This window comes from Schistocerca gregaria, chromosome 4 (genome assembly GCF_023897955.1).
Source record: "Schistocerca gregaria isolate iqSchGreg1 chromosome 4, iqSchGreg1.2, whole genome shotgun sequence".
NCBI classification, from domain to species: Eukaryota; Metazoa; Arthropoda; class Insecta; order Orthoptera; family Acrididae; genus Schistocerca; species Schistocerca gregaria.
In genome coordinates, this window is record NC_064923.1 from 489,041,011 (window position 1) to 489,068,594 (window position 27,584).

General features: G+C 40.7%; 1 protein-coding gene across 1 annotated transcript in view; it reads left to right on the forward strand.

Moving 5' to 3' along the window:
• Nucleotides 1-27,584, forward strand: part of LOC126365787 (ER degradation-enhancing alpha-mannosidase-like protein 3) — a 205,687-nt gene that overhangs the window by 14,678 nt on the left and 163,425 nt on the right. The window contains exons 2-3 of the mRNA XM_050008363.1: nucleotides 13,727-13,772; nucleotides 15,717-15,817. Coding sequence (XP_049864320.1) covers nucleotides 13,727-13,772; nucleotides 15,717-15,817 — 147 coding nt within the window. The remainder of the gene's footprint in view (nucleotides 1-13,726; nucleotides 13,773-15,716; nucleotides 15,818-27,584) is intronic.

The window sequence follows — 27,584 nt, forward strand, 5'->3', positions numbered from 1 at the left end:
ACACACGCGAGACAGATACGACTCATGGATGGTTGAACTGGTCATCAGTTTCCTATGTGAAAGTTGTTTTTCTTTTCAGTTATAAGGGTTTGCTTTACTCCTGGAGCAGGGGCAGGATGGTTGTGGTTGGAACCTCTTTGTGTTTTCTGGATATGGAACCCATGACCACCTCCATTTCAAAGACTGCTATTTTATCCCTCTGTTTTACCAGTTTTTAGTTTTGGCTTCCCATTTATGCCTTCTATTGTGTGCGATTTAGCTTGCTCACTTTATAGTTTGTCCCCTCTGACTGGATCCATCCACTTTTAATGGACACCTATATCTTACACAAGAATAGTGGGACTGATGACCTTGCGGTTTAGTCTCATAAATCCCTTCAATCAATCAGTCAGTGGAAGAAGGTGCTGACAGATGTAAATATTTTTGAACTATCAGTTTAACAAGTCATGACTGCAAAATATTGACAGATTATTTACAGAAGACTGGAAAAACTGATAGTCTGGGTTCTGGAGAAATGTTGGAACAAGCAAGGCAATACTGACGCTATGGGTTATTGTGGAAGATAGGGTAAAAGAAAGGAAAATATATATTTATGGCTTTTAGGCAATGAGGGAAAGCTTTTAACAATGTTGACAGGAGTACGCTCTTTGAAATTTTGAATGTAGCAGGGTAATATACAGGAACAAAAGGTTATGTATGGCCCAGTAAACAGATGAAATGAAACAAAGTTATGCTTTCTACAATGAAATGTTTGAAGCAGATCATGAAGATTCTTTTCTGTTCTTTTCTTTTTCATATGCTTTGAAAATCAATGCTGGTTGTTTTTTACAAAAAAAAAGTTGGTGGCATACCATACCACATCACAGTAAATAGGCTACTATTTATTTATAAGACTAAATATTTTTGCAGCTGAGGTCAGTCTCTGTGAAATATTTCATTACTCACACTTATGTCACTTAATTGGAAATATCTACTTGGGGATTGGGTGTTGTATTGTCCTCATAATTTCATCATCATCATAATCATCATTATTATTGCACAAATCACCAAAGGTGCACTAGGTGGTGGCCAAACAACCTTAGATGGGATGGATCAGCCACAAGTGCCAACCAGAGCTGCTGTAACTTAACTCAAGAACAAATAAATAAATCATGTGTACAAACACGTAAAACATATTGGTTGGCAGGTCAGAGCAGGAGCCTCCATTCTTGTAAATCTGAGGCTATTATCTTAACAAATGCACTACTTCATTTGATATGTACCTAGTGTACTGTGCTGTTATGTTACTTGTAACTAGCAGTATATTGTAAACATATATTATAATATGTCAGTAGTTTAATTGTCTTTTTTTTTTATTAACTCGTATCAGAGTTCTTTAAATAATGTTGAACTGTATGTTGCACATTATTTAAGAGATGTCTTTTGGTCACCTTTGTGACTAAATTTATTTCAGTTATCTGACTCATCTCCTTGGGGAAATTATTAGGCTATACAATCGTAATCCATGATAGAAAACATTGTTTTGTGTTTTTCCTTTGTTTTTACTTGATAAGTCCAAATTGATTCTTGGTCCATGACCATTTATAGAACTATGTACAATGTACTTACAAATGTCTTCCTGATGTGAACAACTGACAATTGATTGACAGTAAGGATGCCAAATTAAAAAAAGGTTAAAAAATATTTTTCTTACAGTTGCATTGATGATGATTTGGTGTACAATATAAGTGTACAATATGCACCAAAATAATTACGAGAGATTTCTTAGTTATTTGATACAGTGTTTTTGAAATTATCTTGCAGTTCTACTCATTTGTAAACAGAAGTGTAATAACAGTGGAGCAACTCTTGGTATTGTCAGAAATTAGACATGGCTGTACCAATTATATAGTAAGTTTCACGGGTTGTCATAACTAAGTGTGTTAAACATAGAGTAAATGTTGCCAGTGGCAAACCTAGAGCTCAGCCTGTGTTATTAATCAATATGTTATTACAACTTTTAATTCCTATTTATATTTGTTGACATTGCCAACACTCAACCAAAATGTCGTCTTCCAATTTAAATTAGACCTCTGACCATGCCATGAGACCAACATTTTATCTTTTTTTTTGGGGGGGGGGGGGGCCAGTTGAACCACCATTTGTAAGAGATCCTTCTAATTAACACCCATAATCATGTGTGTGACATGAAATAATGAATATTGCTCAGAAGATGCTCAGGTCATAATCTGTTTTTCTAACTTTAATCCGTACTTCAGCAGGTCCTTGTTATCAACATGTGTCACAGGATTGCCCACCTGTGTCCAATTGCAGATATGCAATCATCAGTCCAATCTGCCTTAAAAGATTGTCTGAAGTTCTATTCTAGCAAAGTTTTGGGTGAACTGAACCTACCGATTCTGGATGCCTCCTTTGTCCTGAAATATAATGATGTTGCAGCATGTGCGTTAGGCTAATACAATTACTGACAAAACATCTTGCACATGTTGTGAAACAGGTACGGAGGTCACGACTGTCATGTTGCGGAGCATGTTATGAAACAGGATACTTTTTGTTGCTAGCACACTCTCTCTGCCTATGTCCATTCATTCTAACTGATAACATGGTGGTAGACATGCAAATGTAAAAGGCTGACTAGTGTTTACATAAAAGGTAGTACATGCTGTTTGTAGTTTCACAGGTGGCTCTCCCTTTGATAGTATATGTTTTGCCAGTTACAGAGATGTTATAGATGGTAGTAGGAGGGTGCATAGTGCAAGTCTCACATCAGGGACAGTCACAGCGGCAGGAATCGCAGGGTACTGAAAAGGGTGCAGAAGGAGCATAGAGTCCAACAAGAATATTGCAGAATTGGGGGGAGGGGGGGGCAACAAAAGGCTGGTCTAGGTGTGATGGCAAAATGTCAGACAGAATGAACCTCATTTCAGTGCATGGTTTTAGGAAGTCATAGTTGTGTCAAATTAGCTGATTAATACATTCAAAACCTGATTACAAGTGGGTGATGAGAGCTGTACTCATAAGTTGTTTTTTGGAGGGATCAGCAGTATCAGGATTGGGTGCAATGGCCTGGGAAATCTAGTTTTGAACTAGGCAGGTGGGGGTAATTACATCCACTGAAGGCTGAGGTGAGAATGGTGGTGAGGGTGAGGTCAACATCAGGGAAAGTGGCATGGAGTTTGAAAAAGGGCCGTGTGAAATTTGACTGGAAGAATGTATTTAGAGATTCCAGGAATTTAACAGGTCAGTGTCACCGTGAGTCCATATGTTAAACATGTCATCAGTGTTTCTAAACTAAACCAGGGGCTGAAGTCTTGTGGATCCCAGGAAAGCCCCCTCCGAGCAACCCATAGCATGGCATAGGAAGGAGCCAGCCTGGATACCATGACCGTGCCTCTGATCTGTTTGTATGTCTGCTCCCTCAGAGGTAAAGTAATTGTCAGTAAATATAAAGTTGATTAAAGTGAGCAGGCAGGACGTCACAGGTTTGAAATAAGGAGGTTGAGGAGTGAGGAAGTGTTCATCAGCACACAGGCCATGTACACAGAGATTGTTGTTATAGTGACAGGTGGCATCAACGGTTGACAAGCAAGGTCTAGAGTGGAAGTGGGATGGGCTTAGATTTCAAATGATCTCGGAAATGGCTGGTGTTTTTGATATAGGAGAGAAGTCTTTGTACTGTAGGTTGCAGGTGTTGATCAACTAAGGAAGGTCGATTATGGGGTGTACTTTGAGGCAAGCAACTATGGGGCAGCCAGGGTGATTGGTTTGAGGATCACTGAGGATGTAAGGAGGGACTGTCAGTCAGTTTTTATCATGGGGATGGGGTCTTGACACCAAATGCTGTATGTAGGGGTGTCACACAGCTGGTGTAGACCCTCACTTAAAAACTTCTGTATGTCAAGTACCACAGTATTAGATACCGTGTCCACTGGGATGCTCATGATGGATTCATCACTATGTAGAGAAAGAGAGGCAAACGTATTTGTTTAGATGCAGATTCTTTACAGCAATACACCATGATTCTCGCCACGGCTTTCACTGGACATAATTACTCCAGCGGCCGAGTTCAAAAGCAGATTTCCCAGGCCATTGCATCCAATCCTGACACTGCTGATACCTCCAAAAAACAACTTCGCAATGCACCTCTTGTCACTCAGTGCTATCCAGGTTTTGTAAGTATTAATCAGCTACTTCGACAAGGCTTTCATTTCCTAAAGTCGTGCAGTGAAATGTACCCATTCTGTCTGACATTGTGCCCAACACACCATCTTCCCAATATCCACAGTATTCTTGTCAGACTCTATGCTCCTTCTGTACCCATTTCCTTATCCTATGGTTCTTATTTTCATGATTTTCCCCTCTGAGAGACTATGCACCCTCCTAACACTGGCTATTCTAGCTCTATAACTGTCAAAACGAATACTATCAAAGGGAGAGTCACCTGTGAAACAACACATTAGGTACTGGCTGTTATGTAAACATTGTTGAATCTTTCACAATGGCATGTCTACCACAAGGTTATCAATTAGGATGAATGGGAAAAACAATGTATACTGGCAACACACAATATCCTGTTGCAGAATATATTCCATAGCATGAAAGTCATGACCTCAGTGTCTGTTTCACCACATGTCATCTTCATTCTTCCCCCAGGCACCAATTTGTCAGAACTCCACAGGTCGGAACCGGCATTGCGTGTCCTTTGTTCTCACCACCCTTAATTTATGTTAACTTCTTTGGTCTCAGCATTTATTTTCGGCAACTATTCCTTTCTTCACTCCATTTTAGTTTTCTGTATATTTTATTTTATTACCTGTATATTTTTTGTGCCTCCCCTCCCTCCCCACCTCTACCACATGCAAAGAATTTAGCATTGTGCTCTTATTAAGTTGTGCATGATGTTTTATCAGTAATCTTTGTCTTGCATATTAGCCTGTCTTCCACCTTTAGCTCTCAGGTTTTCAGATTAGCCTGTCTTGCACCTTTAGCTCTCAGGTTTTCAGATTTGGTCCATTGTAGTCCCCCAACAATCAGACATTCCTTACCATCACATCCCGTGAGTCTTCTGTGACCCGGGGTTTCATGTGACTTTTCCGAAATTCCCTCATTTCCTCCATCTCACCAGTCCTTTTCCCCTCACCTCTCCAGTGCTTTCTTTCGTTCCTCCTCCTCCTCCTCCTCCTCCAACAACACTTGTGCTGATTATTTTCATTTTCAGTATTTCATATATACACAGATCAAACAATCGAAACTCCAGGTGGGAATGTTCCACATGATATTCGCATTCTGGCCCGAGATTCTGGAGTTGGCTGTAATGTGTGCATGAGGTATGCTTGCTTGTGTGTATGAAAGGTGTGTGTTTCTCTTTTGCTGATGAAGGCTGTGGCCAAAAGCTTTATGTGCGAGTATTTCAATTGTCTTCAACTTAACATATATGTGATTTTCCTGTTCAAGCTGCAGAGGTGGCATTCATTTGTGCATGAGGTGTGTGTGTGTGAGTGCGCGCTTGCATGTGTGTGTGTGATATGTTGTAACACACTGATCATTAGTGTAGCCTGAATTTCAGCCTAGACTGGAAGGTGACAATTTGATAGTGAATTGGCAAAGCTGATGCATGTGAATCTTAGTTGTGGTGGCATGTAGATCTGTAGTGTTGCCAGGATCTAGAGTAGATTGAAAGGTGACTGTGTGGTTATGAGTTTTCAAAGTTGTTTTGAAGGCTTCAGTTAATCCAAAGTTTCCTCATGCCACAGGCCCCCCGCCATAATGGGGAGAAAAGAAGAGCTGGTGACTAACCAGTGTCAAACAGGAACTGTTGGCTTAACAATCTATTTTGTTGTGTGTTTTAGATTTTTCGATAAAAAAATCATAGGCCATTTTTAAAGTAAAACATTTATTTTTAACCTCAAAAACATCCAAATTTTATGTGCATCATGAAGTATGCATAGTACCATTAAGTTCCTACGTCTGTTTGTGTGTAATTCAATCAAATCTTCACTTCACCAACTAGTTGACAAATGTAATGATACTTTGTCTATCTGTTTTGATCATTCATAAAATTCTAATTTGTTAATGAATTTAATAGCCCTTGGTTACCTATTTGCAAAATAGGAACTGAGGACTCAACATTTCCAATTTCTTTCCGAAGTCAGTCCTATCACACAAGTGATTTGGAAGCATCACTTGCAACCACATATTCTTCCTCCATTGAAGAAAGAGCAACACACTGTTGTAATTTACTTCATCACACAGTTCGATCTCCATTCTTCTCAAACTTATTGCAATCTGCAATTCTTGATTTAAATATCTGAATATTTATTTGAGCAATGCAAAATACACCTGTGTTTGTGAGTTGTACTCTCACAGTGCAATATTAACAGCATTCTATAAATTTGGTCTTGTACCCTGTGTTAAATACATCAAACTTCCAACTATCTATCAGTAGTGTTCAGTATTACTAAAAAGTGGTATCCATTCTGACACAGTTGGTAAAGGCAGTTGTTTTGCATCCATCATGCCATATTTCTCTAAAATTCTTTTCACATTAGATTGACTTTTTTGAATATAGTCATCAAATTTCTCGATTTGTAAGCCCAGGAAGTAATCAGAATTTTCTATAGTGATCTGAAAATGTTTATCTATTGTTCAGTAGATTTAAGTTATTGCATCAGTAGAGTGCATAGCGAATCCATAATCAACAAAAAACAGCAGTATCAGTTTTTCACTATAGAACATACAGGGATCTGAATAGCTCTCATGTAAATTACATTCAATATGACATTCATAACAGCATTTTAACAATTACTTTAAGTTGAACAGACTCTTCAGCAATTTACATACATGATCTTTACTGTCACCATAGCGCTCTGGTTCATTCACATAAATTTCCTCCTTCAAAATACCTTTAGGAAATCCTGTTCTTACATCAGATTGCCTTATAGGCCACCATGTTGGAATCACAACACTCAACAGGGCACTCATTGTCTCAAATCTTGCCACAGGGCTAAATGTTTGAGTATAAGCTATCCCAAATCATTGAGTGTATCTTTTTGTATATCATTTTGCCACTAACAGAGCATTACACTGAACTTCTTCAGTGTTTATATATAGTTTGGTAGCAAAATCCCATTGATTTTCAGTCACCTTATTTGTTTTAGTGTTGTTAACTGGTTTCCATGTTTTATTTTTTTTCCAGAGAATTCGTTTCTTCCTCCATTGCTTATTTTTCCATTCTTCAGATTTTTCTGATTGTACTATCCCTTTAGAATTCCTTAGTGCCTCACAGAGAAGCATCAATATTGGTTTGTAGGCAAAATCTTCACAATAACACAATGATATCTTCGAATTTTGTGTCTCATGGAAATTGTATCATACTTTGTTTTCATTCCGTGCTTCATAATTGCTCTCAACTGGCCATCATTGCCAATACAAATGCTTGCTAACGATTTCATTACTTATAACTACATTTTAATTCATACAGTCCCAGTAACAATTATCTTCAAAATCCACATTTTCACATTCAGTTTTTGTAATCTCTTTCTTTTCAACGGTATCCCATGCATAATATTTCATTCAAAATATCAGCCAATTATCTAAAGTACCTTCCTTCCTTCACAAACATCTCAATTGGAGTTTTGCCTTCAGTTTTCATTGGACGCTTTAGATACAGTGTGTATGTTACAGCCAGAACTGCCTTACCTCACAATGCTTTTTGTAGGTGTGGTCAGCAAACCTAAATAATTCTGACAAAGTAACTTCAACTTGAGTCTTTATCTTTTTAGTAAACAGTGGTAACTTTTCTTTAATTTCATCTTTGTGTTGTGAATGCTACATTACCCACAATCTGGGAAAAAACATTCTTAAAAACAGAAAAATACAGTATTGGTGACATTGCAGTTCATTATCTTGCATTGGTGCGCAAACATCTGCATAAACTAATTCTCCAGCTTTAATAGATTTCTACTCTCTTTCACCAATGCCAGCTGATGAAGTCTGCCATAGACACATCCATCACAAAAGCTGCTATCAGTCATTGTCTCTGTACCAAATCAAAAACTGCTACACATAATGTTTATTTTGACGACCCAATTTTTCATGCCATTTTTGTAAGGTATCACCAGTGTCAGCAACAACATAAGACTTTTCTGGATGTAGACCTTCACAGCCAAATGATACAGCCCTTTTCATTACTGTATGCAGCAACAACAAATGGAATATTTTTTTTTTTTAAAGACGCATGGTTTGCCATCACTTTGTTATGTGATGTATTTCTTTCTGTGCAGCTTTCTTAACAGAAAATAAATTAGCAGATTCGCCTGAACAAAACCAAACATCTTGAAAATAATTCTTTGTACTTCTGTCAGTTGATACCTGTATATCAATAGGATCTGTACTAGATGCTTCAATTTCTACACCACTTGTGGCACTATCCATCATCCTTGGAGTTTCGGATGGTTCATATATAGTATACCAGTCACATTAATTTGTTACATGATGTATTGCACCACTGTCAGTATACCACTCATTGCAGCCAGTTTGTTTATATCCACAGAAAAGATGTTGCACCTCAACATTACAACTTTCTTCTCAGTTTCTGATTTATCTGTGTGGCTAAAATTTCTTGAACTTCCCATTGATGTTACACATGTTGACAACATAGCACAGTCTTTTCTTTTCCATACCCCAGAGCACTCATTTGGTTGATGACTGTTTTCCTAACATCTAAAGCAAACCAAATCTGTTGTTACATTATTTTGATTAGTGTCCTACTTTGCCATGTGACGAACAGTTTGCCGACGTTCCGTTTATGATTCTGCTTCAGAAATAGTTTGATTGCCTCTTTGTTGCCATTTGTTAACCTGCATTTTTGTCGTCATTGCTGCAGCAACATGTTTATAATCACAATCAGTTATTCTCTACTCTCAGTGATAAAATTATTTTTGTAATTTATTCGTTTTGTATTTGGCTAACAATTCATCCACATAACATTAATGTAATCTGACTCTTTGGCAAAGTTTGCAAAAATCATTCCCAAAGGCTACCATCATCGACTGGCTTGCCTAGCAAAGTTTGTATCACATCAGATTTAGCAAGATGACCTAGTACATCACCAGGTGCTTCCCATATTATATTATGAAACCTATGGGTAAGCAAATCACTGCATGTGGCTAAGGGAACATCATAAATCTTATGCAGTTTGTTCCAAATATCTTCGGTGGTCTTGCATTCACCGATGCAAAACAAAGGCTTGGTGTAAAGTGACAAAATTGAGCATTTCCTTGCCTTCCCATTAGCATTTGTCAATGAAGCAAGATTGGTTTTGTAATTTTGAGTAATGTCTTCTGTTTTAACCAGCTTGTCACATACTTCAAAAATTTCATCACTATCTAAAATTGTCCTTGTTATAGAATGAGGAATTTGCGCTGTTATGAAACAGCAGCAGATTAAAACTATGTGCCGGACTGAGACTCGAACTCGGGACCTTTGCCTTTCACAGGCAAGTGCTCTACCTTCTGAGCTATCCAAGCACGACTCACGACCTGTCCTCATAGCTTTACTTCCACCAGTACCTCGTTTCCTACCATCCAAACTTCACAGAAGCTCTCCTGCAAATCTTGCAGAACTATCACTCCTGGAAGAAAGGATATTGTGGAGACATGGCTTTGGCCACAGCCTGGGAGATGTTTCCAGAATGAGATTTTCACTCTGCAGCAGAGTGTACGCTGTTATGAAACTTTCTGGCAGATTAAAACTTCCAGGAGTGCTAGTTCAGCAAGGTTTGCTGGAGAGCTTCTGTGAAGTTTGGAAGATAGGAGACAAGATACTGACAGATGTAAAGCTATGAGGACAGGGCGTGAGTCATATTTGGGTAGCTTAGACGGTAGAGCACTTGTCCGCGAAAGGCAAAGGTCCTGAGTACGAGTCTCAGTCCAGCACACAGTTTTTATCTGCGAGGAAGTTTCGTCCTCATTATAATTCACCTGGTTCCTAGTTTTCTTTGCTAGCCAGTTTTTCAGTTTGTTGTCTTCAGTCTGCCATCGTCTCAGCTTTTGAACTTCTACAATATCAAGTTATCATCGAAATTGCTTACATCTGTTGCACTTTATGTCCAGAAACTCAGCAATGATGCTCTTCTACCATGTTGATAAAATACTACTGCACATCTTTAAAATAAAACATTAATTTTAAAACTTAAAAGTACAAAATTATTGAAAAACTCATCAAACATTCACAGCACACTAAGTGCAGCTAGGCTACTTTAAAGAGTCTATAATGTAAATATACAGCTTCAAAAGAATGGTAATATGTTTAGAAGTTGCTGCTCACCATATACGAGGTGCATTCAAGTTCTAAGGCCTCAGATTTTTTTCTAATTAACTACTCACCCGAAATCGATGAAACTGGCGTTACTTCTCGTTGTAATCACCCTGCAGACGTACACATTTTTCACAACGCTGACGCCTTGATTCCATGGCAGCGACGAAGGCTTCTTTAGGAGTCTGTTTTGACCACTGGAAAATCGCTGAGGCAATAGCATTCGGCTGGTGAATGTGCGGCCACGGGGAGTGTCTTTCCTTGTTGGAAAAACCCAAAAGTCACAAGGAGCCAGGTCAGGTGAGTAGGGAGCATGAGGAATCACTTCAAAGTTGTTATCACGAAGAAACTGTTGCGTAACGTTAGCTCGATGTGCGGGTGCATTGTCTTGGTGAAACAGCACACGCGCAGCCCTTCCCGGATGTTTTTGTTGCAGTGCAGGAAGGAATTTGTTCTTCAAAACATTTTCGTAGGATGCACCTGTTACCGTAGTGCCCTTTGGAACGCGATGGGTAAGGATTACACCCTCGCTGTTCCAGAACATGGACACCATCATTTTTTCAGCACTGGCAGTTACCCGAAATTTTTTTGGTGGCGGTGAATCTGTGTGCTTCCATTGAGCTGACTGGCGCTTTGTTTCTGGATTGAAAAATGGCATCCACGTCACATTCATTGTCACAACCGACGAAAAGAAAGTCCCATTCATGCTGTTGTTGCGCGTCAACATTGCTTGGCAACATGCCACACGGGCAGCCATGTGGTCGTCCATCAGAATTCGTGGCACCCACCTGGATGACACTTTTTGCATTTTCTGGTCGTCATGCAGGATTGTGTGCACAGAACCCAAAGAAATGCCAACTCTGGAGGCGATCTGTTCAACAGTCATTCGGCGATCCCCCAAAACAATTCTCTCCACTTTCTCGATCATGTCGTCAGACTGGCTTGTGCGAGCTCGAGGTTGTTTCAGTTTGTTGTCACACAATGTTCTGCCTTCATTAAACTGTCGCACCCATGAACACACTTTCGACACATCCATAACTCCATCACCACATGTCTCCTTCAACTGTCGATGAATTTCAATTGATTTAACACCACGCAAATTCAGAAAACGAATGATTGCACGCTATTCAAGTAAGGAAAACGTTGCCATTTTAAGTATTTAAAACAGTTCTCATTCTCGCCGCTGGCGGTAAAATTCCATCTGCCGTATGGTGCTGCCATCTCTGGGACGTATTGACAATGAACGCGGCCTCATTTTAAAACAATGCGCATGTTTCTATCTCTTTCCAGTCCGGAGAAAAAAAATCGGAGTCCTTAGAACTTGAATGCACTTCGTAGCGGAAATGCTGAGTTGCGATAAGCACAACAAAAAGATTCACGCAATCATAGCTTTCAGCCATCTGTCAGCAAAACACACACACACACACACACACACACACACACACACACACAAACACAACTTGCTCACATGTCTACAGTTTCAGACAACTGAAACCACATTGTGAGCAGCAGCATCAGGGCATCATGGGAGTGGCGACTGGGTGGGGGTAAGGAGGAGGCTGGGATGGGGAGGGGGAGAGGTAGTATGGTGGGAGTGGCGCGGACAGTGAAGTACTGCAGTTTAGTCGGAGGGTAGGAGACAAGATGGGGACAACAGGGTTGGGGGGGGGGGGGGGTGTAAGGAGAGAAATAAAAAGAAATTAAAATACTGGGTGTAGCGGTGATATGATGGCTGTATAGTGCTGGAATGGGAATAGGGAGAGGGCTGGTGAGGACAGACTAATGAAGGTTGAGGCCTGGAGGGTTACAGGTGTGTAGGATGTATTGCAGCAAAAGTTCCCACCTGCCCAATTCAGAAAAGCTGGTGTTGGTGGGAAGGATCATATAGCACAGGCTGTGAAACAGACATTGAGATGAGGGATATCATGTTTGGAAGCCTGTTCAGCAACAGGGTGTACCACTTGTTTTATGGCCACAGTTTGTCAGTGACCATTCATGTGGACAGACAGCTTGTTGGTTGTCATGCCTACATAGAATGCAGCACAGTAGTTGAAGCTTAGATTGTAAATCACATGACTGGTTGTACAGGTAGCCCTGCCTTTGATGGGATAGGTGATGTTAGTGACTGGACTGGAGTAGGTGGTGGTAGGATGATGTATGGGACAGGTCTTGCATGTATGTCTATTACAGGGTATGAGCCATGAGATACGGGATTGGGAGCACGTGTTGTGTAAGGATGGATGAGGATATTGTGTACGTTCGGTGGACGGTGGAATACCACTATAAGTGGAGTGGGAAGGATAGTGGGCAGGGCATTTCTCATTTCAGGGCACGACGAGAGGTAATCGAAACCCTGTCAGAGAATATAATTCAGTTGGTCTAGTCCCGGATTGTACTGAGTTACGAGGAGAATGCTCCTCTGTGTCCGGACTGTGGGACTTAGGGAGGGGGTGGGAGACTGGAAAGATAAGGCACAGGAGATTTGTTTTTGTACAAAGTTGGGAAGATAGTTACGGTCAGCTGAGGCTTCTGTGAGACCCTGGGTATATTTTGAGAGGGATTGCTCATCACTGCAGATGCGCCGACCAAGGGTGGCTAGGCTGTGGACGCTAAGCACACTGCCAAACATTATATCCCTCATCTCAGTGACTGCTTCACAGCCTGTGCCATATGGAACTTTCCCACCAACACCAGCTTTTTCTGAATTGCGCAGTTGAGAACTTTCCTTGCAATACCTCCTACATTCCCGTAACCCTCCTGGCTTCAACCTTTGTTAAACTGTCCTCACCCATCCAGCCCCTTCCCCGTTCCCATTCCAGCAGTACACAGCCATCATTTCACCACCACACCCAGTATTTTAATTTCCTTTTATTACCCCTGCCCCCCCCCCCCCACCCACCCCCACCACCACCACCACCACCACCACCACCACCACCACCACCACCACAACCGGCCTCCTCACCTTGTCTCCCACCCTCTGTCTAAACTGCAGCAGTTCATTGTCTGCCACCCCTACCATACTATCCCTCCCCCTCCCCACCCCAACCTCCTCCTTACCCCCACCCAGTCGCCACTCCCATCGTGCACTGGTGCTGCTGCTCGCTGTGTGGTATCAGCTGACTGAGACTGCAGATGTGTGTGTGTGTGTGTGTGTGTGTGTGTGTGTGTGTGTGTGTGTGTTTACTGACAAAGACCTTAATGGCTGTTAGCTATAATTGTGTGAATCTTTTCTTTGTGCCTATTGCGACTCAGCATCTCTGCTACATGGTGAGTAGCAACTTTCCTTCTCTAATATTGTTACAGTCCATCTTGGATTTTCCATTGTTTGATTTGTAATATGTTTTGATAACAACACTGAAAACATATGTACTTTAACAAGATTAATATCTTTGTATCCTCTCTTTGTTTACAGGTATCAGGCCAGGGACATGTTTTATCATGCTTACAGAGCATACATGGTGAGTAATGTGTATTGCTTCATTAATAATGTTGTTTGTGTTTTGATAGTGGTGATGGTGTAGTTATGTGCCGTGGTTATGCAAGCACCTTGGTCAAATTAAAAAAAAAAAAAAAAAAAAAAAAAAAACTTTGACGACTTACATCAGCTCAATAATAAAAATTTCGATTTTATTCGATTTCTTGTGTTGGTTACTATGTTGTCTGTCTTATTTAGTAATTAAAGAAATTTTAGCTGTCATTAACAGTTGGTCATCGAACAGTGGCTGTACAAGTTAATGCAGGGTTATGGTTTTCATTCATTAGACTCCAGTGTTTGTAGGAGATCTCTGAACGATCCTGTTGGAATTCTACGCTAAATGAGTTGATACAGTGGGAAACAATACGTTCATGTTTGATGAGGAGTGGTATCAAGTGTATTACGATTTAGACATCTTCAGATGTACTGTTCCTTTATTTCTTGATTGTATTCCTGTGGCAACAGTTCAAAGTTTGACTGGATACTGATGTTTATCTGGAATTTTGTGAGAAATGTGTGTGGGTACAACCAGTTCACAAACAAAAAAGAAAACAAACTCTACCATGAGTATATTTCCTTTCGTTATGTTCCAGTATTGTTTTGTGTTCTTTTGTAGCTGTTGATTACTGAGATTAATATTGTAGTATGACATTAGTATCCTTGCATACCTGTAGATTTCCTTCAATTTTATGCATTCTGAGTGTGGGAAGCTACTATCCAGTAGGTGAGTGTACTGTAAGGATTTTGATCTGTTGTTACGCACTGCTCAGTGATATGTAGTATTAATCACTAGATACAGTAGATAATGCCAACACACACATACTTTTATAATTGACAGTCAAAATGAGAGTTAAGCATCTTTCATAGAAGTTTTATACCTTTATTTGATAAACTGGGATACTAAGAATTTTTGTTATGTGCAGAACCAGTAGTAGTTAAAGATTTTTGTAGAAGTAAGAACTGTGCTGCAAATAATTTCTGAAGATTTTCTTTCCATTAATGAAACATAATACCAGCATGGGGCTGCATATATCCGTTTTGGAACATATGTTACAGTGGCTGTCTCAAACCAGCCTTTAAGTGTTTCTTAGTTCCATCTTTTTGTTTCCATGCCGCAACTCACTACTCTGTTTTACAAGTGAGACCTGCTTCATCCCCATAACCATTTGAAGTATGTGTAACCAACATTTGATACAGTAGCATATATGGAGCAGTGTGAACTGGAAAGGACAGTTTAATGGTCCTCTTCATTGCAAGAAATGGTGTGCGTGTTTAAATTTGGAAAGTAAAAAACAGTGGACTAGAAACATTTTCCTGCAGCCAGTAATAGATTGCTATTTGATTGATAGGTTAAAAATGCAAGGAAACCTCAAAAAATTGGGAGAGACAGGAGGGGGGAGGAGGGAGGTGACAACATAATAAGAGAGAGACATAGGCAGGAGAGAACACACCATGTAAATAGAAAAGAAGTGGAAGATTACTGTGGAAGAGAATGGAAAACCAAAAGGCCAAGAACTTTAGAATAATAAAGAACAGGTGAATGTTGGCCCATTCCCTATATTCAGGGCTGCTAAACACTTTCACTGAGAGTGGGTTTTGTGTGCCTAATGATAGAAACAAGTACCCTGGTCCACACTAAATAGAACTGATGACTAGACACACTTCTTAATTCTCAAATATTGTCCATATTATTTTTCATTTTCCTTTAATATGTAAGTTTGTCTTTAAAGCTTTCCTAGTTTTTCTGTGCTGTGCTGGTTTATTGTGATGTTGTAAGGATTTAGTTTTCACACTGATAAGTGTTACCATTTTCAAAACTGTTATTGCTTCTTGGATGTTATATTGTGGAGGATTTCAGATTTCTACTTTTTGATTTTAATCTCTCCAAAACAAACATTGATTATTTAAATAAACACAATTATTTCAGGAAAATGCATATCCTGCAGATGAACTGATGCCTTTGAGTTGTAGTGGTCGTTGGCGTGGGACAGAGCCAAGCCGTGGTGATATAGATGATACACTTGGAAAGTACGTATGTTTATGCCTTAACAATACAAATACTTGAAATCATTCTTAGCCTTTTAAAATATATTTAAGTCAGTGTGACATTTAACTTAGTGTAATTGTTTTGTCAAGCAACAATTAAATCTGTTGAAGGTTAAACTGAGAGAGTACCTTAAAACTATTTTGGCTTTTTATGTGTGTGTGTGTGTGTGTGTGTGTGTGTGTGTGTGTGTGTGTGTGTGTGTGAGAGAGAGAGAGAGAGAGAGAGAGAGAGAGAGAGAGATAGAGATAGAGATAGAAATGGTGCAAATGGCTCTGAGCACTATGGGACTTAACAGCTATGGTCATCAGTCCCCTAGAACTTAGAACTACTTGAACCTAACTAACCTAAGGACAGCACACAACACCCAGTCATAACGAGGCAGAGAAAATCCCTGACCCCGCCGGGAATCGAACCTGAGAACCCGGGCAGGGGAAGCGAGAACGCTACCGCACGACCACGAGCTGCGGACAAAGAGAGAGAGAGAGAGAGAGAGAGAGAGAGAGAGAGAGAGAGAGAGAGAGAGAGATACTAGGAGCTATTCTGATGATGCAATGGTAGTAACAATGATTACCAAAGTAAAAAAAAGGCAACCAAAACAATTGGAATACATTATTAGTAAGCTAGATAAGGTGTCAATAGTGTCGTATCTCGAGAAGACACTCGAAACAGTAAGAGCTTTGGGCAGGAAAATGCACCTCAAGTTTTGAAGAATTGTTGACAAAGCACTACCTATAGGAACAGTTCATGATTGGAAGGTCAGTTCATAGTGTACAGTCACTTAAAGAAACTTCTAGAGGAACCAACTACTGCATAGTAGACGTAAAATGAAACGGGCTAGATAGAGAGATGCAAGATAAAATGCATTTCAGTGTCAAGAGGGGATTAAATGGAAGATTACACAAGTACTGTAGCAGCATTTTATTGCAAGTCCTTGTAGAGACTGTTGGTAACACTGAAGTTTCAAGAGTGAGTAATAAATGGGAATGTAGCAATACACTACAGTTCCTACACACTGCTCCTGAACAGACAGCAAAGACAATATTATACTAGTTACATCACACATAGAGGCATTTAAACAGTTATTCTTCCCCTGCACTTTGCAGTGCTTTGCAGAGTATAAAATAGAAATGGCCATTGCAGGTTATTTGCGTAAAGTAGACTAACAACCATTTACAATTGGTGCTATCAAGGACATAATTATTATGGGCATTACTGCAAGTTTACTTTATAAGCAGAAAAGTAGCTGCTGCTCTTCTTGTTACACTTCTTAGCTACTGTTTTTGTTTAATACTTCAAAGTAAGCATATATGTAACTTTACACAGAACACAATCATCTGTTTGTTACACTTAAAGTCTGTTAATGTTAATATTAATGTCAGTTAATTTACATTTTCGAGTCCATATGTTCTAATAATTTGTAGCAACAATTAAGGTTCCTTTAAACTTTCTTGGGGATTAAGGTGCTTAGGCTGTATTTAATTTTTTTTTAATCGTATCACAACTGGTTTTGTGGCACTGAAAATCACATCCTCTGGTGACATGGAACTAAGTCATAAGAACTAACCTGGAACATGGAACTCAACATTCTTTGTCAGACCAAGATAATAAACTGCCATTAGCTTGGTCTGACAACTAATGTTATTGTTACATGTCACCATAAGATGTGGTTTTCAGTGCCCCAAAACCAGTTGTGATTTGTTAGTAAAACAGTTTAAATACAGGTAAAACAGCTTCTTAATACTAAAGATGTTTACTCACAGCTTTGGTTTCCCAGTCTGCAAGGTTTTCTGCCTTAAACTTTATTTATGAACATTTAAGGTTTTCCAGTTTCTTGTGTGATGGATGCCAGCAACCTGTTAAAGATTTTTGCGTAAAAATATAAATTGCATACTGAACATGGGTCAAGGGTAATATAATTGCTGTTTAGATTATTTTTACTTCTGTGATTGATCATCTTGAATCAACCCTTTTCATTAATTACATACACCATTAGATATCTTAATTATTTAGAGGACAAGTATATTGTCACCTAAGGGAACGAATCCTGAGGTCCTTGGCTAAGGTTCTGTAAGATCAACATTAAATAATTATGTTACTGCACACTTCTATGTAGTAAATACTTTTCTAAACATTGCTGCAATGCCCCAGCAGATTAGGGTATAGGACACTATTCAGTGAAAGTATAACCAGTTGTAAGCATGTTAGACTATTCTTGTATTTGTAGCTGGTGCATTATCAGTATGCTTGCATCATCTGCAAATGTAACAGTTTTGAAGAGTCATCCAATGCCTTTGGTAAATGATTGCTGCAAGTCATATGAACAGGAATGGGCAAAGTACAAAAGTTTTCAAGACTCCATGATTACTATGTAATAAGGAAATGTACTTCTGGCTTGAATAAACACAATGTTTCTTGTTTTACCATTCAAACATGTTTCGCAATGTTTCTCCATCTTCAGTAGATTTTATTTCGTTATCTGTTGAACAACATCCAAAGAATTTATGCATTATGATATTTACCAGTTCTTGGGATTATGGTAGTCACATTACTATAAGTATTGACAGAAATATTAGCATGAAAAATAAATATATACCATATTAATATTCATAAGTCTGTCTGTTGTTTTGTAGCACAGCTACAATTATTGCCTTCAAGAATGTCATCCGCAGTTAATAAGTGTTTTATTACATAATTTATCCAATTTTAGACCTGATATGATGTTATTGATATTTTTCTGCAGCACTACTTTCATTATATTACATTATATTTTTTGTTTGCAAAGTTTTATGTTATTCTTTGACTAGCATTTTTAGGTTACAGTACTATTTTTTGAAAAAAATGTTGAAATATATGCTGATTGTGATTAGGCTTTGTGAGATGGTGAGTGGATCTTGTGTTTTCATACTTCTGCATGATATTCAACTGGAGCTTGCTAATGCACACTGTTTCACTGTTTGTGTGCATGCGTGAGCGTATGTGTTTTTCTGCAAATGTGGAATGATTGTTATTATTCTTAAGTGCCCTTCTGCGTTCAGTGTATCCAGTGTTAAAATTTCTACTGTTTGTCCAATGTAAATTTGAGTTGCAGTCTTGACACATGAGTTGGTAGATCCCAGATATGTTCATTTGTCTGTGTTTGTGTTAGTTGCTTTTGTATTAAGTTGTCTCTTCTATAGGCAATTGCCAGTCCTTGTTTTATATTGCCTATTCTCTGAGATGCTTTGTTGTAGTTAGTGTGTGCCATTTTTTGTGGATGCTTTTTTTTCTTCAGCTGTGTGTGTGTGTGTGTGTGTGTGTGTGTGTGTGTGTGTGTGTGTGTGTGTGTTTTCATGTTCTGCATGCCTGTGGATGTATACTGGTGTTGCTCTGTTTTCTGCTGTGTGTTGAGTGCTTTCTTCAATTTTGTTTTAAATTTTTTTTTTTGATTTAGTTTGTCTGTCAAGTTTTTTTTATCCATTTTCAATTGCTAAAATTTGATGATTTGTAGCTCATGTTTGTAGTTGTTTTCGTTGAGGGTAGTTTTATTCAATGTGTAGCATGTGTCAGACTCTAGCTTTCTTGTTGATAATGGGATGGTTTGAAAGTTGGTGTGGTTGTGCATTTTCTTTTGGATTTTCTGAATATGGAAAATTGGTGTTGGTTATTGTATCTATGTATTGGGATGCCTAAGAAATGTTCTTTCCTGATTCTAAGGTGAATTATGTATATAGGTTAATTGTGTGTATATCATTGTGGTTTTGTTGTGTACTGCCGAGTGTTTCACTAGAGGGCATATGTTGTCGTCTACATAGCAACACCAGTTTATTATTATGTTTTGTTTGGGTTTCAGTATGGTTCAAATATTTTGATTTCAGTGTGATTTAGGAAGATATTGGCTAGGATTCCACTGATTGGTGATCCAATTGGGAGTCGATCCTGTTGTGAGTAGAAGGGGTTGTCAAATGTGAAATTGTTTTGTGATTAATTATAGAATGCTTGTTATTTCTTTTATGTGCTGTTTGGGAATGTCTTGTCAGGTTCAGCTAAACTGGTGGCTGTCCAACCTTTGCTTAACATGATTCAGAAGAATAAAGACCTTCAATTGAGCAAAAGTAACTTTATTGCGAGCGCGTATCTGATGACGCCCGGCATGCATGGACCGATCGGAGTTACAAAATTTGCTTCCAGCCTCTACAGAAGGATCCTCAATCCTCGGAAAACTTCCGTAGTTAGGAGAGAAAACAGTACTCGTCCAACAAAAGCCAGGAGGCACGGAACTACTCACTAACTCAAAAAACAAGGAATAATAATAATAATAAACAGAACATATATAAAAGTTAGAAAACACAGCACTTCTAGAGGTTGGGCGTGGAACTACACAAGCGTCGTGTATAGTAATTACGACCACACAGCACTGCACTGACACACGCGCACAGCACACACACACACACACACACACACACACACACACACACCGGCGAGCTTGAATTAGCTCACAGGAGCGTCGCTACATCAGCCCCCCAGGCGGAAGCGAAGCGTCGGTGTCAAGATACCGTGCCGGAAAGTGCACCCGACGTCCAGAACGGGTCGTCCTCGTCAGAGGAGGAGGAACAGCGTCAGGAGGCAGATGTTGTGCTGCGTTGGGCGGCAGATGTTGAAGAGCCGGCGCCGGAGACGTGGCTTCAGTGTCTGGAACAGCGGTAGGTGGATGCCTACGACGAGGTGCCGCTAGTGGGGTGTCAGGAAGAACATACGCAGGTTTAACCCGATTCAATGCAACAGTCGTGGTTTTGCTGTTCACTAGGATATCAATCATCTGGGCAGTGCGCTGTAGCACTTCATATGGACCAGAATAAGGAGCTTGTAGAGGCGGCTTAACGCCCTCAGTGCGGATCATGACGTGATGACATTGTTTCAGGTCCTGGTGCACGAAAGTGGGTGGCTTGCCATGACGTGTGGCTTTCGGAGGGCGAATCTTTGATACATGGTCCCTCAATTGTCGCAAGAAATCCGGCTGGCCAGTAGCAACTGTCTCTATGGCATCAGCGTCTACAAAGTCGCCAGGAAGGCGCAATGTTTCTCAATAAACCAGTTCTGCTGCTGACGACCCCAGGGCTGGTTTGAAACTGGTCCGTAAGCCCAACAAGACCACTGGTAGTGCGGTTGTCCAGGTTTCTTCATGGCACATCAGTGCGGCCTTCAAACAACGGGCTAGCGTTCGATCATTCCGTTGCTTGCTGGGTGATAACTTGTGGTCTTATGGTGGGTGTAACCACTGAACTTGGCCAGCTGTGAGAACAAGTCTGATTCAAATTGTCGTACACGGTCAGTGGTAATATGTAGTGGGCACCCAAATCTTGCCAACCAAGTCATTGCAAAAGCGGAAGCTAATGTGTCTGCTGTGATATTATCCACCGGCACTGCCTCCGGCCAATGTGTAAAACGGTCGATCATTGTAAACAGATATCTTTGTCCGTTCGAAGGTGGAAGTGGTCCGACTACATCCAAATGAAGGTGGGCAAAGCGGGCGGTGGTATCAGGAAAATCGCCGATTGGTGCGTGTACATGGCGGTTAATCAAGCAGCGTTGGCACTGAAGACAAGACCGGACCCACGCACGGCAGTCTTTTTGCATGCCCGGCCACACGAAACGTTGCGATACTAGGCGGAATGTTGGGCATACCCCTGGATGGCACAATCCATGTACTGTATCAAAGGCTTGTCTTGTAAAAGCCGGCGTCAGAAAGGCATGAGGTCGGCCATGAGAAACGTCGCAGTATAGCTGTGTATCTTCCCCGGGAATATCAACGAGTTTCAGTTGCAATGCGGAAGCCGTATCTTCAACATAGGCAAGGAGTTCTTCATTCTCTCTCTGTGCCTGTGCCTGTGCCAGTGCAGGAAAGTCTATGGTACTGGAAACACTGCTGATCCGTGGTAGGCAATCCGCAACAATGTTGTCGATCCCAGAAATATGAGTAATGTCGGTAGTAAACTGGGCCACGAACTCAAGGTGATGAAATTGACGGGGGGAGCAGTTGACACTATTCTGACGGAAGGCGAACGTGAGTGGTTTGTGGTCTGTATATATCGTGAAAGTTCGCGCTTCCACTTGGGGACGGAAATATTTCACTGCTTGGTATACCGCCAGGAGCTCATGGTCATATGTGCTCCATTTTCTCTGTGCAGGCGAAAGCTTGTGGGAATAATATGCCAGTGGCTGCCATGCGTTGTCCGACCATTGTTGTAACGTGGCTCCGATTGCCGTCCGGCTCGCGTCTATGACAATTGCTAATAACGCATCGAGCTGTGGGTGTGCAAGAAGCACCGCATCGGCCATGCTCTTCTTTGTTGCCTCGAACGTAGAACACATGTCCTCTGCCCACTGTATCAGAGACTTGCTATTTACTTTGGGCCTTACAATGCCGCTGTCAAAGGTTCCTGCAGCTCCGCAGCGTGAGGAAGGTGTCGACGATAAAAATTGAGCATCTCCAAAAAACGATTTAATTCTTTGATCGTAGTTGGTCGGGGTAGCTGCAAGATAGCGTCCACCTTCTCGGACAGAGGAAGAGAGCCTTCAGCAGAAATCTTATGGCCAAGAAATGTCACCTCTGACTGCCCAAAAACACACTTGTCCACATTCAAGATGACACCGTAATGCTCCAATCGCTCAAAAATCTCTCGCAGATGTTGTAGGTGTTGTTCATGGTCAGCAGAGAACACTAACACATCGTCCAGGTAGGCGAAACAAAACGGTAGCCCTTGAAGAACCGAGTCTATAAACCTTTGCCAGGTCTGAGCGGCATTGCGTAAACCAAAAGTCATAAATTTGCTTTCAAATAAACCAAATGGCGTTATTATTGCAGTCTTTGGAATGTCGTCATTGACCACCGGAATCTGTGTATTAGCGCAGTCCAGAACTGTGAACACCGTGGCACCATGTAAAGGATAATTATAATCCCTCAGTAACGGAACGGAATATCTGTCCGGCACTGTTCGTGTGTTAAGCGCACAGTAGTCATGGGTGCCAAGCTCCACCCTTCTTTGGAACAAGATGTAATGCGGAGGACCATGGGCTCTTAGATGGCCGCATTAAGCCCTCGCGAATCATGGCGTAAAATTCTGCCTTTGCTATCTTCAATCGGTCTGGAGCGAGACGCCTAGGTCGGCATGCTACTGGGGGACCATCAGTCGTTTGAATGTGATGCACCGTATCGTGTGGTATGAACCTGGGAGCGCCGAGTGGCCTGGTAAAGTTCGGGTAGTTAAGCAGTAATTCAGTGTACTCAGGCTCTGCAGCATGGACCAACTTGGCACTGTGCGTTGCGGTGTTGCGACGGAAACCCGTGACTGCTAAGCCAGTGACGCTGTCTACCAAGCGTGCGTTCGCGACGTCCGGCAGCAGATGCTGGTGCGCCAGGAGGTCGGCCCCGACGATCGCCTCCGTGACGTCAGCCATTGTAAAATTCCACTCGTGCGTGCGACGTAGGCCAAGATTAAGCTCCATCCTCTGTGTGCCATATGTTGCGATGGAAGAATTGTTGGCAGCTGTCAGACGAAAGGCAGTTGACGGCCGGCAATTATGTATGGCTGTTTGTGGTATGATACTCAGGTCCGACCCAGTGTCAATTAAAAACTTTACGGCGGAGCTCCTATCAGTAATGAACAGGCGCTTGGAGGATAACTGGCAGTCGGTTGCGCCTATTGTCGACCGCCGGTTGCGTTTGGGTACGAGCATGGCGATGCGCACTTTCTTGCCTGATCGCCGAATTGTCGGTGGTACCAGCACAATGGTACCTCGCCTTGCGGAGTGGTAGTACCGCCGGAAGATCTGCTTCTCGAACGCCGCCGTCTGTATCGGCTTCTTCTATTGTTGTCCTCATCACGTGCCAGAAGCGCACTGACCTGGGCGCACAAAAGCTCAACCTTGGCCGCAAGGGAATCATGGTCGGCCCATGCTACAGACGTGGTACTGTTTGCACTGTTGTCCAACGCCGCGACTGCGCTGACCGGAGCCGGTGTGATCGCGTCCTGAATCCGGTCTGCTAGCTGCGCCACGTCATCCAACGGCATGTCCGTTTGTGAGGCGATTATGGCTTTTATTTGAGGCGGCAACCTAGTGCTCCACAGCGTTCTGAGCAGACTGTCTGGTACAGTAACGGTGTCAAGTTTGCTGCGTAGATGTCGCAGGTATTGAGAAGGCTTCCTGTTGCCAATTTATTCCTGTGTCAGAACCTGACGTATCCAGTCCTCTTGTGACACGGCCACCCGTCGAATCAACTCTGATTTTAGCCTGGCATAAGCTCCAGCCTCGGGTGGTGCTGTGATTACGTCCTGCACCTCGGGTGCATAGCGTTGGTCGAGGTGGCTCACAATCAGCACAAATTTGGTTGTTTCGACCGTTATTCCAGCGCAGCTAAAACTTGCCTCTGCCTGCGCGAACCAGAGTATCGGGTTGTCGGACCAGAACGGCGGCAAATGGACTGCAATCCTGGAGACGGCCTGCTGTTCGGTCATTATGTGCTCGTTACTTATGTAGCTCACGCCTGCTTCTTCTTAATCACGTCGGTTTCTTCTTGTATCACGTCAGGGTCACCACTTGTCGGGTTCAGCTAAACTGGTGGCTGTCCGACCTTCAGAAGAATAAAGACCTTCAGTTGAGCAACAGTAGCTTTATTGCGAGCGCGTATCTGACGACGCCCGGCATGCATGGACCGATCGGAGTTACAAAAATTTGCTTCCGGCCTCTACAGAAGGGTCCTCAATCCTCGGAAAACTTCCGTAGTTAGGAGAGAAAACAGTACTCGTCCAACAAAAGCCAGGAGGCACAGAACTACTCACTAACTCAAAAAACAAGGAATAATAATAATAAACAGAACGTATATAAAAGTTAGAAAACACAGCGCCTCTAGAGGTTGGCCGCGGAACTACACAAGTGTCGTGTACATTAATTACGTCCTCACAGCACAGCATTGCACTGACGTGCGCACGCGCGCGCGCGCACACACACACACACACACACACACACACACACACACACACACACACACACACACAGGCGAGCTTGAATTAGCGCGTGGCAGCGTAGCTACAGTCTTTTTATGTTCTAATTTGTGTTTGTTGATGTCTGTAGTTTCTGTCATGGAACTATTAGTGTGCATGGATATGATGCCAGATAATGTGAGTTTGGCTGTTGTTGCTACGTATGTTGATGTGTCTGATCTGTTCTATAACCTCTTCAGTTGCATATACTTATGTTGTTTGTGTATATATTATGTTTCTGTAAGTATGCGTGTTTTTCTTTGGCTAGGTGATGTAAGGGTGCACCTCTGTAATTTGAGTAGGCGTGTTTGTATTTCCTGTTTATGGATCTTTGGTAGGCTGTTTAGTGTGGGTGCTCTGGTGTTTTTTTGTTTTAGCCATTTTTCTTTCTGTTTCGTGAATATGTGTGAGATGTTTTTTTAGAAGACTTTGTGACTCTCCCTAGTATCTTTTTGTTGGATTGCTGATTAGTTTTATTATGTTGTTCCATTCTCTAAATTTTAGGGTTTTATTTTTGTACTTATTTTGCTTTGTTATTTTCATGGTGTTGCTCTTGTCTGATTTTTGTGATGAGAACTATGTTGCTTCTAAGTTTTGTTATTTTTTTTAGATCTTTTTTCTTCCTCATTTTTTGTTCCTGTCAGTACTTTATTTTTCTTTTCCTTTATTGTGCCTCTGATTTCCTCAGCTGTTAGCTCTATTGTTAGCCCTGCATTGGAAATAAAGTTCGGATTCCTCTCCTGTTGTTTTATTTTGTTTCACTTTTTGTTATTAGGTTCTCTATTGTCATGTGTGTAACCTGTGTGTTGACACTGGATTTAGGTCCTCCTCCTACTAGGTTTAATTCTTGTTTTGTGAATTGTATGTTAGTTACGTTGGTCAGTCACCTATGGAATGTGTGGTTTGTTTGCCTGTTGTTTCTAATATTAACTAGTGTGTTCACTTTCTATAAGTGTGTGAAGTCGTTGTTGTTGTTGTTGTTGTTGTTGTTGTTTTCCCCACTTCCTTTCCATTGCAACTTAAGCATTATATTTGACTCTATTCATGATGTTGATAAATATTTCTGAGGTTTTAATGATTTACTGGTTCAGGATGAGTTTAGAACAATTCAAGGGTGAACATATCCTTCTTGGAATGCTGGTATTTAATTTCCTGTTTCAGCCAACCCATGTTTGCTTTGTACTGGGCATCTTGTACTGCAGGTGATATACTGTTTACAGTGATGTGTACATACTTAAGTGTTACTTTATGTGAGAGAAAATTTTTGTTGAATTTTGCATTGAGTATAGCCTGCTGCAGTTTTCTTATTGCACTTCTGAATTAGTTGTAGAAAATTACTGGCATGGCACTGAGATTATCACTTTGTGTTCAAAGAAATTTCCGTGACCATATTTGCTTCCCTGTATGTAATAAAGAAATGTAGTTCTGCCTTGAGCAAACACAATTTTTCTTGTTTTACATACCATACATGTTTCAGAGGAGGTTCTCTAACTCATAAGGTTTTATTTTATTATGTGTTGAACAATATACAAATAATTTACACATTGTAATATTTACCAGTTTTTGAGGTATCTTATTTACATTACTGTAAGTACTGACAAAAATATTAATGTGAAAAATAAATATATAACTTATTATTATACTTCGGTGTTCACAAGTCAGTCTGCTGTTTGCAACACAGCTGTAACTATTGCTTTAGGGTATGTAATTTGCAACTAATAAGCATTTATCAATGTTCCGTGATGTAAACTTTCAAATTTTATACCTAATATGGTATTACTGATTTTTGTTTGGCTCTGCTTTCATTATATTATGTTGATTTGTAAACAGAGGTAACTGTTTCATTCTTTGGCTAGCATTTTTATGTTACAACACTGTTTTTCGAAACATGATAAACAAACTGAACCAGAAAATTAAAACAATAATGAAAAATACACCCAACCCACAGCAGCAAATAGATCAACAACAATACATAACCACAGGCTACAGGTTCACAGAACATAAACTCATGCAATGCAAACATACATAGCACATCTGAAAAAGAAACATCCACAAAAAAGAAAAAAACAAATAAATGGCACACATTCACCTACAGTAACAAATCAGCTCACAGAATAGACAATATATTTAAAAAACAAGGGTTGAAAATTGCCTGCAGAACAAACAACTCTATACTAAAGAAACTCTGGGCAACTAACACAATCGCAGATAGACGGAGCACATCTGCGATCTACTAACTCATGTGTTAAGACTGCAACTCAATTTATGTTGGACAAACAAGCAGAAATTTTAACATCGGGTACATTGAATACAGAAAGGCACTTAAGAGTACCAACAGTCATTCCACATTTGCACATCATCTCTTGGACAAGAAATGTAAACCTACAGAGAAAAACACAGACTTAAAAATTCTTAAATGCAGCAGTAGCCCTCCACGCAAACTTACAGTAGAGGAGAATTACCTTTAGAAGGAAAAGACATGATGAATGAATACTTACCAATTGGTAAGTATCATAATGCATAAATTCTTTGGGTGTTGTTTAACAGATAATGAAATAAAATTCACTGAATATGGAGAAACGTTCTGAAAAATGTGTGGATAGTAAAACAAGAAAAACTGTATTCGTTAAAGACAGAACTCCATTTCCTTATTATGTGTTAGAAAGCATACGTGGACAAGGAAGGTATTTCCACCATAAAATTACTATCCATTCTTTCTGTTTCCATGCCC